Here is a 13371-nt window from a genome sequence, read left to right on the forward strand (position 1 = left end):
GACCAGACAACAACGGAAGAGGGAACCGATCCTTAACAATCTCGCCGAGTTAACAGCGAATCTCGACATATATCAGGTGACGCCACACTCGTGACCGGACAGACAGCGGGAATCACTGTTTCCTCAACGAGATCCTGTGTTTTAGCACAGGTAACCGCCCGTTTTTAGCAGGAATTGTTGTTCTTTAGGCGGCTTGTACCATTTTAACTGTTTTTTCGTACGAGTTGATAGATGTTGTTTAAATGGAGCATATAGTGAGCAACATATAATTGTTAGTGAGCAGCATATAGTTGTTAGTTGGTATTTAAAAAATAGTTGATAGTTGTTGTTTAAATGTAGCATATAGCGAGCAGCATATAATTGTTAGTAAGCATCATATAATTGTTCTGTCGAGGTTATATTTTCTTGGTAGTTGAATTTTTTTATAAGACTTGATAGTTAACATTTCAAATCTGTTTGTTTTAGGTGAAAATGCCGGATATGGTGTGGGAGTATGGCAAGAAGATTGGTTCTGGTTTCAGGTATAAGTATTGCCATAAAGGAAAGAGTGGTGGTGGTGCTACTCATTTTAAGGAGCATTTAACACATTGAGAGAAGGATGTCAAGAATTATCCATCTGTTCCTCCTAAAACAAAGAAATTCTTTGCTGGTGAGCTAGACAAGACAAAGGAAAAGAATAGATAGAGGAATCGGCAGAGGCAACAGACTCAATATGGTGACAAAGAAGGTGATGATTATGATGCTGAACTTCATGTTGCAATACATTAGTCTTGAGAGGAGCATGAATTCAGACAATGAGCTGGTGTACGGTATGTTAGGGGTAGTGGATCTGGGTCGACTCAGCGGGCACCGCAACGATCTGACCCACTGCATAAGATGTTTGCAAGGACCCGGTCACAAGTCTCAGAGCAGGTTAGAGACTACAATTTTGGTGTAAGCTCTGGACCACGTCAACAGAGGATAAACACTGGTTCATAAACGAGTAAGTGTAGAGGCTCGAAAGAGATTCTTGGTAGGGTTTGGGCTAAGACTTATAATGTCATTGGTATTTCTGGTAGAAAGGTGGACAATCCTCACTTTAGAGCGGCTATTATTGAGAGTAAAAAACATGGTAAATAAAAATTATGTTCTGTGCATATATTCTATTATCATACTTCTTATATGGTTTAAGGTAAATAATATAGTTATATTAAATACATGTAACAATGTTACATTACCTACATGCCATTTTCGTTGTAATTTGTGTTATGGAAAACTTTTATATGTACTTGTTTAATACAACTGTAACCTTCTATTGATATGTGTTGCACTTAAATTACAATTTTCTATTTGCATATGTATGTTTTATGTATTTTTTATATTAAATTATTTGTAAATATATTGTTATTCATTGTGCAACATTATTTGAACAAAATATAGACACATTCTACCAAAATTTTTATTTTTTTCTAACCAAATTGTGTTTCAGTCAAAAAGTACCGAAATTCGGTCAGAAAGCAATGAAATTCGGTCGGGAAAAGCGAAATCCGAAAGTGTAAACCGGATGAGAAATGCAAAATTTGGAAAAAATCACTATTTTTTTCGAAAACTGGCGAAACTCGGATATAAAATGGGATGAGTAACTCTGTTCTCTAAGAGCCGTCCCAACTCAAGACACTACTTATAGCTTTTATAGGCTTCTACTAGACACTACCTTTACAATACAAACATCAATATTAGTTAACTGAATTTAATACTCCTTTTTTTATTGTATCTTAGATATCGTGTTGAAGACTCAGTTTCTTACTTTTTTTTTATTTAATTGTTTGTCACATTATCTTTTGGACTACGTGGTAACTAAATTAATGCTATAGAACTGGACGAGACGAGGCAGAGGGTCGGAACTGATCCTATTCTGTCCTATTCTAGCGCGCTCTGACGGAGGCGTCGCGTTCGATCCTCACAATGCAGTGAAATCACTCTGCTCTCCTCTGCTTCCTTCTATAAATCTAATAGAATAACTCCGTCAAGAAGCAACGAGCATAGAACAATTCAACAGAGGAAGAATCAGGCAGGGAGCTCTCCCATTCGCATCCCAGGCCAACCTCAACCCCAATCCAATCCGTTGCAGGTCGCAGGATGGCTCCGCGTGAGCACCACCAGCCCCAGGAGGAGGAGGAGGAGGACACCGCAGGCGTCGTCAAGCTCATCAGCGCCGAGGGCTTCGAATTCGTCGTCGACAAGAAGGCCGCCATGGTCTCCAACACCCTACGCAACATGCTCACATCGCCAGGTAGGTACCCTTCAATCCTTCATCTCTTCCGTTCATTAGTTCGCCGTCCTCGCATCACATCACAACCGCCCCCCTCGTCATCCTCACCAGGCGGTTTCTCCGAGACGCGCCAGGGCGAGGTTCGCTTCCCGGAGATCCCCACCAATATCCTCGAGAAGATCTGCCAGTACTTCTATTGGTCGCTCCATTATTCCAGGTTCTATGCTTACTTTCCACTTCCGACAATCGTCATCCATTTCCCCGCTTTTACCAATAAGGCAATACCCGCTTGTTACTTTTAGGCGGGCATTTACAGTTTGCTTAACCAGCAAAATCTGCCATTTATTGATGTCATTTAGAATCTGTACTACGTTACATATTATTCTGTGTTTTTCAGTTGTTCCTCTGCACCCATTATTCTTTTATGAGTTAGCATTACTTTTGTACTTTTGTAACCTGTAATAAATTCTTGTAATGCCTCCTGAGTATCCAGAGCAAAGGGCTCTCCTTTAACTAAAAAGGGATCGATTTTGCATATACTTATCTTTGTATTGCGTCAATATGAGAATATCCTTCCTAAATTCTTTATCTTATCAATCATTAACTTAGATTTTCCCAAGATCTTGGCCGCTATTCCAAATTAAATTATTTTACTATCCCGAAGACAATGAAAATAAGTAGGACCCAAAAAATTGTGGGGTTCTATTGATGCCTTGAATAACATGTAATATAGACAATGAACAAAAAAGAGAAAAAACGATGGATTTGGTTTTATCCTCCATATTCAGTTATTCCTGCTCTCCACAGTTCGGGTTTAGGATAAATCAACCTATTTGCATCTAATAATCTAGTAGTGAGAACCAGCAACTTCCATCATTCTATAGCTCTTTGTTGGGGTTCACATATTCTTCAGGGGAACTATATCCACAAGAGATTGGCACTCGTTTTGTAGCATGACAAGACCTTACCATGTCTTGTAGCATGCATCACCGTTCTTTCTTGTATGTCATTGTTCAGTTGTCCAAAACAAACCAAGTGCGGCAATTGAGAATTTTACCTTACAAAGCAACTTAATCTGCTTTTAGAATGTTATTGAATCTTGCTATCTAATTGTGCACAGGGTGCTTAGTATTTAAGCCCAATCTACATCATTTAGTGTGATCTATACAGTGTATGCAGAGCCCTTTGTCTTGTCCTTCTTTACTTGCTGGTTCACTTTTCATGCAAATTTGTTATAGTTTACTTGTACCAAGTACTGAATACAAGCCTAATTAGATTGTTGTTTGAACCTGGCAAGCTGAAGTTTCAGCCGTATGTACTGTTTCAAGTTGTAAGCCATCGTAATTACTTTACCCATTTGACATATCCATCCCTTTGCTTACTGAAGAATTAAGGCTCGGTACCCATTTTTGAATTTTGAGATAATGAACTAAAACCTGGCTGCTCTAGTAACACATATAATTAATCCTGTGATGGCAAAACTGCTTGACACAAGAATCTGATCTTTGGTGTTTACTGCCTTATGGACCTCTTCGCTCAAGAATCACAAGGGTGATCCTAGTTGCATTGCATTTTAAAATATCCTCAAAATTAATGGCACATGTGCTTCCTTTAGTTGTTTATTTGGCACTTCATTTTTTTCTGTTAAAGAGTTACATGGTCCAGATGTTGTAAAAGTTTTGGTGTGACGGAGTCAGACAAGGACAATAGGGCCATGGCCCATGGGGACTAAATTACATGTGATGCTTAGCAAAACTTGAAGTGCATGTCGAGATAACTTTTTTAAAGGTCATGTTTGTTACTAACCTTGGGATTAACAAATGATGATCAGTCCCTAAGGACTATCTGATAAATATAGGCTATAGGCCTGGGCCTAATGGGCCTTAACACCCCTCCTCAAACTCAATGTGGAGAAGGAGGATCTGAAACGTTGAGTTTGATCAAGTGAAGTTGATGTTGTACTCTTGTTTGTGCTTTGGTAAAGAAATCTGCCAATTGAGATTCTGAGGGTACATATTGAAGGTCAATAGTCTTCTGCTGACAATGAGACCGAGTAAATGATGCATCGACACCAATGTGTTTAGTAAGTTCATGCTTCACAGGATCATGAGAAATCTGTATAGCACTCATGTTATCACATAATACAGGTGTAGGAGTGTCACAAGAAACACCAAGATCAGCCAATAGCCAGCGCAGCCAAATGATTTCAGCAGTGGTAGTTGCAAGTGCCCGAAGTTCGGCTTCAACACTAGAACGAGATATGGCCGCTTGCTTCTTGGATTTCCAGGCAATAGGAGAGGATCCAAGAAGAATACAGTAACCTGTAGTAGAACAACGGTCAACAGGGTCACTTGCCCAAGTGGCATCAGAATACGCATGTAGCTGAAGAGGACTAGCAGAATCATAGAGTAAACATCTTGATTGTGTCCCACGTAAGTATCGAAGCACACGAAGCAAATGACCATAATGAACTGAGGTTGGTTTGGATACAAATTGGCTCAACATATGAACAACATGAGCAATATCAGGTCTGGTGATGGTGAGATAAACAAGACTAACCACAATATGACGATATCGAGTGGGGTCTGCTAGAGGTGTCCCATCCTGCGGTCGAAGTTTTAAATGAATATCCATTGGTGTTGCAACTGTCCGAGTATCAGTAATTCCAGATCGATCGAGAAGATCTTGTATATACTTGGATTGAGACAGATAAGAACCTTTTGAAGTCTGCTGAACTTCAATACCCAAGAAATAGCTAAGTGGACCCAAATCAGACATCTGAAATTCCTTACTAAGATAAGATGCTGCTTGACATGAGAAATGTGTTCTGAGTTGTCACCTGTAGTCAGCATATCATCCACATATAATAGAAGTAAAGTGCGCCCTTTTGGAGAGATATGAACAAACAATGCAGGATCATGTTCACTAGAAGAGAAACCAGTAGCTGTGATGACAGAGATGAACCGCTCAAACCAAGCACGAGTGGCTTGTTTCAGCCCATACAATGCGCGACGAAGACGACAAACGTGTCCTGAGGGAGTATCAACCCCCGGAGGAGGATGCATATACACTTCTTCACGTAGATCGCCATTGAGAAAAGCATTCTTGACATCCATCTGGGAGATAGTCCAAGAAGATGAGGCTGCAATTGCAATCAAGGTTCGAACAGTAGTCATATGTGCAACAGGAGCAAAAGTCTCATCATAATCAAGTCCTTGAGTCTGTTGGAAACCACGAGCCACAAGACGAGCTTTATACCTCTCAATGGAACCATCTGATTTTGTCTTAATTTTGAAGACCCATTTGCATGTAATAGGAACATGTGAGGGTAAAGGAACGATATCCCATGTACCAGTGCGTTCAAGAGCAGCCAATTCATCAATCATAGCTAGCTGCCACTCAAGAATCCCAGAAGCTTCCTGATAAGTAGTGGGTTCAACAATTGCCACACCAGCTCGTGGGAAACCATAGCGATCTGGAGGTTCAATGGTACCACGATCACGAAGACGATATCCCTGATTAAAAACATCGTTAGACACATAATTGTTAGTACAAGAATCAGGTACAGGATCAGGATCAGGACCAGCCGCAGGGATAGACCGGGAACGACGAATGTAGGTTTGGATGATAGGTGGTTTGGAAGAGTAAGTAGAGGATGACGTGGAGGTGGAAGGTGGTGTTATGGGAATGAGAACATCAGATGTGGATGTAGAAGGTGATGGTTCAGCAGCAGGAATGGAAGGAAGACACATGAAAGAAGTAGAATCTGTGGGATAATATGAGGAGTGAGTAGACTAGTTGTGAAAGAAGGGTCGATTTTCATTGAAGCTCACATCTCTAGAAATTCGAATACGACGAGTAGATGGATCATAACAACGATATCCTTTGTGTTCAGGACTGTATCCAAGGAATACACACTCTACAGATTGAGCAGTCAATTTAGTCCGCTCACGAGGTGGTAACAAAACATAACATATACATCCAAACACACGAAGATGATCATATCGTGGAGAAGTCCCAAAAAGAACTTCACCTGGTGATTTGCCAGAAAGTTTAGATGAAGGTTGTCTATTAATGAGATACACGACAGTGGAAACAGCTTCACTCCAAAAGTGTGAAGGAACAAAAGAAGATATCAAAAGAGTATGAGCACTCTCAATAATATGACGGTGTTTGCGTTCAACAACACCATTTTGGGCATGAGCACCAGGACAAGAAAGTTGAGCGAGAGTTCCCTCTATGGTCAATATCTGGCGAAAATTATCAGATAAAAATTCACCACTAGAATCAGAACGAAAATTTTTAATAGTAGCAGAAAACTGGGTGTGAACCATGCGAGTGAATGACTTGTAAATAGAAGGCAATTCGGAGCGACGTTTCATGAAGTAAATCCAAGTATAACGAGAATGATCATCAATAAAAATGACATAATATTTATGACCACCTTTAGAAACAAACGGAGTTGGACCCCAAACATCAGAGTGAATTAGATCAAAAGGTTTAGCAGAATGGGAATTACTAGTAAAGTATGGGAGTTGTATTTGTTTTCAAGATGGCAACCTTTACAATGAAAACTAGACTCAACATGTGTAGGACCTAAACATCCTGACTTTATTAGAGTAGACAGACGAGATCCACATAAATGACCAAGACGATGATGCCACTGGGCGAATGACGTCGTGGGGTCCGAAGCAGCAAGCACATGAGGTGTAGTGGTATGGGTTGAAGGAAGATGCAAAGTATCCAAGATGTAGAGGCGAGGCGAAGTTTTACGGCGACGACCAGTCCCAATCACATCCCCTGTTTTGCGATCCTGTACAAAACAAGATGAGTCATCAAATCTAACAAAACAATTGTGATTGGTAATTTGACCAACTGATAGTAGATCCATGGATAACTGAGGTACAAAAAATATATTTGGGACAATAAAATTTGGATCAGAAAGAGAACCCTTGTGGGTGACATGACATAATGTACCATCAGCAGTCTGAACAGAAGTACCCTCGGTGACAGGTGTAGTAGTCGCCAGCCGTGACTGATCAGATGTCACATGAAATGAAGCTCCAGAATCAAGAACCCAAGATGATGACAAAGCACCAGCAGATGAAGTAGCAGCCACTGCAACTGAGCCTCTAGGAGATGGTCCTGTTCCACGACCACGAGTAGCACGACGAACACGAAAATCAGCCAGCTTCTCTGGAAACTTAGCGAAGCAGTTCTCAGATCGATGAGTGGTCTTTTTGCAATGTTCACAAGGCGGAAAAGAAGTGTTTCTGGACTTCTGAGCAGCAGCCAACACACTGTGAGAACTCACACCAGTAATAGAAGACATGGACTTAAGACGAGTCTCTTCAGCAAGTAATTCAGATAACGCCTGAGCCATGGTGAGAGTATCAGAACTGTGAAGCAGCCTTGCACGTAGAGTATCAAATTCAGATCGAACTCCCATAACAAATCTGTATGTGAAAAACTTCTCAATGAACTTGTGGGCTGGGCAAGGCACAGTTGCACAAGCAGGCACCATGGAAGTCAAGGCATTCATAAGACGATCAAAGGTTGAATAGTATTCATCAATGGACATATCATGTTGCCCAATGACATGAGTCTGTTGCATAAGAGTATGTAAAAGAGCACCACTGTCCTGAACAAACCGGTCCTTCAGATGTGACCAGATAGCCTTAACAGTGGTGAATTTAGACAAACTCATAATCATGGTTTAGTGCTATTGACCATTGCAGCCATTACCTTGCCATCATTGATCTGCCAAGTCTTGATTGCAACAGCATTGCTTCTATCGGCTGCTAGGACCGGTGAATCTTCGGTCAAATGAAATAGTAAACCATGACCACTTAATGCAGTCTGAACACAGAAAGCCCATTCGGGATAATTCTGACCATCAAACACAATATTGACAACAATAACATTGGTCGACATAATGAAGAGCAAGAGAACAGTCAGAGAATACCAAAATTCCTGGCAAGAAGCCTGAATAAAGCTCACTGATCGGAAGTGGCAGGCTAATTCTGGACTGATCGGAAGTGACCACGTCGCCGAATCAGATCTGGGCGAGGTGACCGCGTTGGTGCAGAGGACAACAGGCAGACGGCGGACAGATCTGCGCAGGGTTGGTGCAGAGGACAGCTGGCAGACGGATCTGCGACGTCCAGGGGAGGTATCTGCGACGTCCCAGCAGGCGAGCAGAGGAGTCTGGCTCGTGGGCGGCCGGATCGGAGCAGAGTCGCGGGCGACCGATTCTGGCGAGTGCGCGGCGCCTCGCGCGCAGGAGCGGCCGGATCTGGCGAGCGCGCGGCGCGCAGAGAGGCGAGGACGATCCAGCAGGCGACCTCAGGCGGCCGATCCTGGCGAGCGTGCCCAGCAGGCGACCTCGGGCGGCCGGATCGGAGCAGGGGAGCGCACGGCGAGCATGCGGGATCGACGATGGCGGATGGGAGGAGCGCGCGACACCTCGCGTGCGCGCAGATGGGAGGAGCACGCGGCACCTCGCGCGCAGGGGCGGCCGGAAAAAGAAAATCCGCGGCCGCGACGGCAGCCGGGAGGGACGCGGCCACGACGGCAGCCGGGAGGGAGGTGGAGGTCCGGTGGAAGGGCTGCGACGACAGCGGGAGGAAGACCGCGACAGCGGCTAGGAAGGAGCGACGGCGGCGGCTAGGAGATTTGAGAAACCCTAGTAGTAACCTGCTTTGATACCATGTTACTAACCTTGGGATTAACAAATGATGATCAGTCCCTAAGGACTATCTGATATATATAGGCCTGGGCCTAATGGGCCTTAACAATGTTGAGATAACTTGAACTACATAAGGCTCACGAGTCACTACCATGTTTTGTAAAACTGCTGAACTTCATGTTCTCCATGCTGCCAAACAGCTCTACTAACTAATAAATCATGTGGTGGTCCTCTCTCTTTCTCTGCCCCGCAACATAAAAAAGGGTTCTAGTTGATGGAAGATATTAGATGGCAAGTAAATGGTCGGCAATTGTAGTGAAGTCCTTGTTCTGATATTGGTATCTGTATTGTTATTTGTTCCCCACCTAGCAGAGTTTATGCTCCCTTGTTGTCATGGGCATCATAGGGAGCGAGAGGCAACAACCAGGCTGGGATAAGGCTAGAGAATAAGATTGAGATGAGCTGGGATAAGGCTAGAGAATAAGATTGAGATGAGAGAATTGTGGAGAGTTGATTAGCATCAGATAAGTCCAAGAAAGTAGGAGTTAGTTGAGAGTTTGTAGGAGAAGTTGGTTAGCCATAGGGCTATTTATAAGCCGCATGGCAGCAGGGAATAAATCAAGCAAGATCATTAACAAACCAATCTCCCTCTCTTGCAATGACCCTCTCAAGCGCCTAGGGCTGCTACCCTAGAACCAAGCCTGCGGCAGAGGGGTATAACCTCGCCGGAGAAGACAACTATCCCCATGGACCGAAGGTCCATGACACCTGGTATCAGCTCCAGGTTATCCTCACCACCACCAGCCGCCCATCCCTCACCACCACCAGCCGCCGCAACGCCCTCCCACCCGCCCTCTCCAACTCCAGATGCATTCACTCGGCTCGAAGAGAAGTGGGATCAATTCGTTGTGATGTTCCACCGCTACAAGAAGACAGAGAAGGAACTCCAAGCAGCGGTGCGGCTTCAGGCGGCAGCGCGAGGATTCCTGGCACGCCGCCAGGTACAGTCCCTTCGTGGGGAGAAGCACCTTGCTGTGGCCTCCAGGGCCACCCCATGGCCGTCATCACATGAGCATGCCGTGGTGCGCCTGCAAGCCGCAGTGCGCGGCTTCCTTGTTAGGCGGGCGGTGCGGAAGCTGCACTTGCTGATCAGCTCATCGCTGCACCAACTCGCAGCCTGCGCGCCCAACCACCAGGTCTCGTCTATACTTTTTGAACCCCCTGCAGAAGTCGAGATCTGGGTATGCAGCCCCCCTGCACGGCCAAAGAGGGTCGTCTCCTTCATTCGGGCAACTGCCTTGGTGCTGGACAGACCCAACATAAGAACGGGTTGGTTCCTCCTTCACCTTTCATCCAACGTGAAGTCCGCAGTTCAGCTCTTTCCTTGGGATCCAGGAGGACAGGAGGACATAGCTGCAGTTCAAATTTATATTTTAGTTCCACAATTATTTTGTATTTTCGTCTTAAATAATAAAGGTAAGCCGAGATGTAAAAGGCTTAACCTTAAGTCGTGTCAGGTAAGTCTATGGCAGCTCGAGGACGAGCTGGTCTTCAAGGGAGGGGGAGATGTCATGGGCATCATAGGGAGCGAGAGGCAACAACCAGGCTGGGATAAGGCTAGAGAATAAGATTGAGATGAGCTGGGATAAGGCTAGAGAATAAGATTGAGATGAGAGAATTGTGGAGAGTTGATTAGCATCAGATAAGTCCAAGAAAGTAGGAGTTAGTTGAGAGTTTGTAGGAGAAGTTGGTTAGCCATAGGGCTATTTATAAGCCGCATGGCAGCAGGGAATAAATCAAGCAAGATCATTATCAAACCAATCTATCTCCCTTGCAATGACCCTCTCAAGCGCCTAGGGCTGCTACCCTAGAATCAAGCCTGCGACAGAGGGGTATAACCTCGCCGGAGAAGACAACTATCCCCTGGACCGAAGGTCCATGACACCTGTATATTGTGCATTGCCTTGTACAACAAACTTCTGTCCAAGCGCGACTAGTATTTCACTACAGTTTCTGCTTAATATTTATCAAACATGGTCTACCTTGATGGTTTTACCCTGGTTTGTTCTTCTGCGTTGGTAGGTTGCTGCCTTACTGGTGATAGATACAAATGTACCCTAGTTTACTGGCTCTACCATTTCTTGGGATACATTGATAAATGTTAAACTTGAGCGCAATATAGTTTAATGCTGGCAACATAAGATTTTAGCAGTGTGTGAGCTCCTAATTACTACCTCCGTCCCAGAAACGATGCAATTCTATAAGGTCCCGTTTGTTTCTTGTCATTTCGAGAAATTGAAATCTTACTAACGGAATAGACTATTTTTTTTAGAATATGACATTCCACCACTTTCCAATATTATCATACAAGCCTACCTCAAATTCATGGGGTGAGAGATAGAAATTGAATCTATAGATTTACATGCTATTTTTCCGATGTACAACTTATAGCACATTCTTCTACTTGCGCCTCTATAACATAAATGTAGTATATAACTATCTATCTCATATGATTTAGGATAATATACAAATATATTACATATATAAATATATAAACTTAATTAGTTTTATTTAAATTATAATTATTAAAATGGAATTCAATTCCAACGAAACAAACGGGCCCTAATAGTATTCAGGTAAACCATATTAAGCTTGACCAAATTCATGTAAAATACTAATATTTACCATATTAAATATGTATCATTAGATTCATCATGGAATATATTTTCATAATATGCCTATTTGAAGTAATAAATGTTTGGTACTCAAATTTAAGATAGTCTGACTTGGACCAAACCTGGAATTGCATTCTTTCTCGAGTGGAGTACTTTACTGGTTTGACTTACCCATCCCTTTGCTTAGTACATAGTTAAGCATTTATTACTGATTGATTTAAGGTTTGGCTGTCTTGGTAAATATTAGTTAATCCAATGATAGCTGCATTTCATTGAGAATGTAGTTTTGTTGTTTCCTGCCGTTAGACCTGTTTAGTCTAGAATTGCCAGGGTAGTGTCAGTCAGAGTTTCATCAAATATAATAATGGAGTCCTTGCTTCCTTTATAGCCCTTGGTTCAACACTTTGGATGGCCTATTGAAGAGTTATCTGGTCCAGAATTTTGATGTGATGGAGTCTGACAAGGCCAATAAGACTGTCACATGTAATGTTATTTGATTACCAAAACATGAAGAGCAGTCAAGATAGGTTGAGATCGATCGCTATATTTGTTGGTTCCTAGGACTCTTGGTGGAAGATATGAGGTTGCTCCCAACACTGAATTTATGTATGGCTGAAGTAAATTCACTGTTCTGATTTTGGTGTCCACATTCTTATTTGTTTCCCAGTCAGCAAACTGAAGTTCAGTTTGTGTTCCATTGTATACTGTGCATTGCTTTCTACAACAAAATTTCTATGGGACTAGTAGACTCCCATGCATTGATTGTTCCTGCTTATTTTGCGGAAATGTGAAAGCAGATGCTGCTGCAATGTTGCAACGAGAGATGGATAATAATATGCTTAACAGCCTCTCCTGCATTCCATTGAGGTTGTCGGTTTGCTGACTGAATCTCAATTTCGTAGTGGCAAGGAAACAGCAGAGTTTCTGATCGAACCCGAGATCACCCTGGAGCTGATGATGGCCGCAAACTACCTGGACACTTGATGAGGAGCCTGAGGGATCTAACCCTAGGAACCGTTTGGTTGTGAAATTTGAAAAGGTAATGTAAACGTTATCCGATAACACTGTAAATTTTAAAAAGTAAGCTATTACTTGGATTGTTTGGTTCAGCGTAAGAGATTATGTTGTGGCTTAAACAAACACGCTCCAACGTAATCAGTTACTGTTGTAATCAAATCACCTTACATTCTACTGAACCAAACAGCACCATAGTGTCTTATGAAATATGAAAGAACGAAGCAATGGTTACTAGTGATTATTTCCCTCCTGTCTCCTGGTTACGTTACATGATGTATCCAGGATGTATCCAGCATCCACAGGATGAAATGGTTTTTTTTCGCAGATTTGATCTGATCCGATCCATTGTAGTTTTGTGCAATGTAATAGACGTTGCAGTTTGAAGTGTGTGCTACTATCAACTCTGGTAGAATATGCAGTCTCCAAAATTTAGTTACCAGAACCTACAAGGTCGTTGATGAGAATCATTCCTGTGAAAATCCGTCCAAGAGTCAACATAAATGTAGAATCCACTGAGTTATCGTAACGAGAGAAATCCGTTGTTTCCTAAACCTGAAACCATGCAGATCCTTTAATCTAAGTCCAGGCCAGAGTCTCGCAAGTTTGTCAGACTTGTGTAAATTATGTAAATTGTAAATTTGTCAGACTTGTATAAATCGTCTTCTGGGTTCTATGGATTAACTTGAGTTCTATGCATTTCCCTGTTTGATAAGAGATATGCTACATTTACATAGAACAAT

At 42.7% G+C, this 13371-nt stretch overlaps 1 protein-coding gene across 1 annotated transcript; it reads left to right on the forward strand.

Moving 5' to 3' along the window:
* Positions 1–1904: 1904 nt before the first annotated feature.
* On the forward strand, positions 1905–12870 carry LOC100282398 (uncharacterized). The gene is made up of 3 exons (NM_001367068.1): positions 1905–2272; positions 2363–2468; positions 12517–12870. Exons 1-3 carry the CDS (start codon positions 2119–2121, stop codon positions 12596–12598), a joined length of 342 nt encoding a protein of 113 aa, NP_001353997.1. The 5' UTR covers positions 1905–2118; the 3' UTR covers positions 12599–12870.
* The last annotated feature ends 501 nt before the right edge of the window (positions 12871–13371 follow it).

This window comes from Zea mays, chromosome 9, assembly GCF_902167145.1.
Source record: "Zea mays cultivar B73 chromosome 9, Zm-B73-REFERENCE-NAM-5.0, whole genome shotgun sequence".
Taxonomy (NCBI): Eukaryota; Viridiplantae; Streptophyta; class Magnoliopsida; order Poales; family Poaceae; genus Zea; species Zea mays.

Bases quoted from the DNA above. Each gene is read 5' to 3' on its own strand.
- LOC100282398 (NM_001367068.1), top strand. From the start codon at position 2,119: ATGGCTCCGCGTGAGCACCACCAGCCCCAGGAGGAGGAGGAGGAGGAC. The intron at 2,273-2,362 runs GTAGGTACCCTT...CATCCTCACCAG, and splicing joins CAACATGCTCACATCGCCAG to GCGGTTTCTCCGAGACGCGC. The intron at 2,469-12,516 runs GTTCTATGCTTA...TCAATTTCGTAG, and splicing joins TGGTCGCTCCATTATTCCAG to TGGCAAGGAAACAGCAGAGT.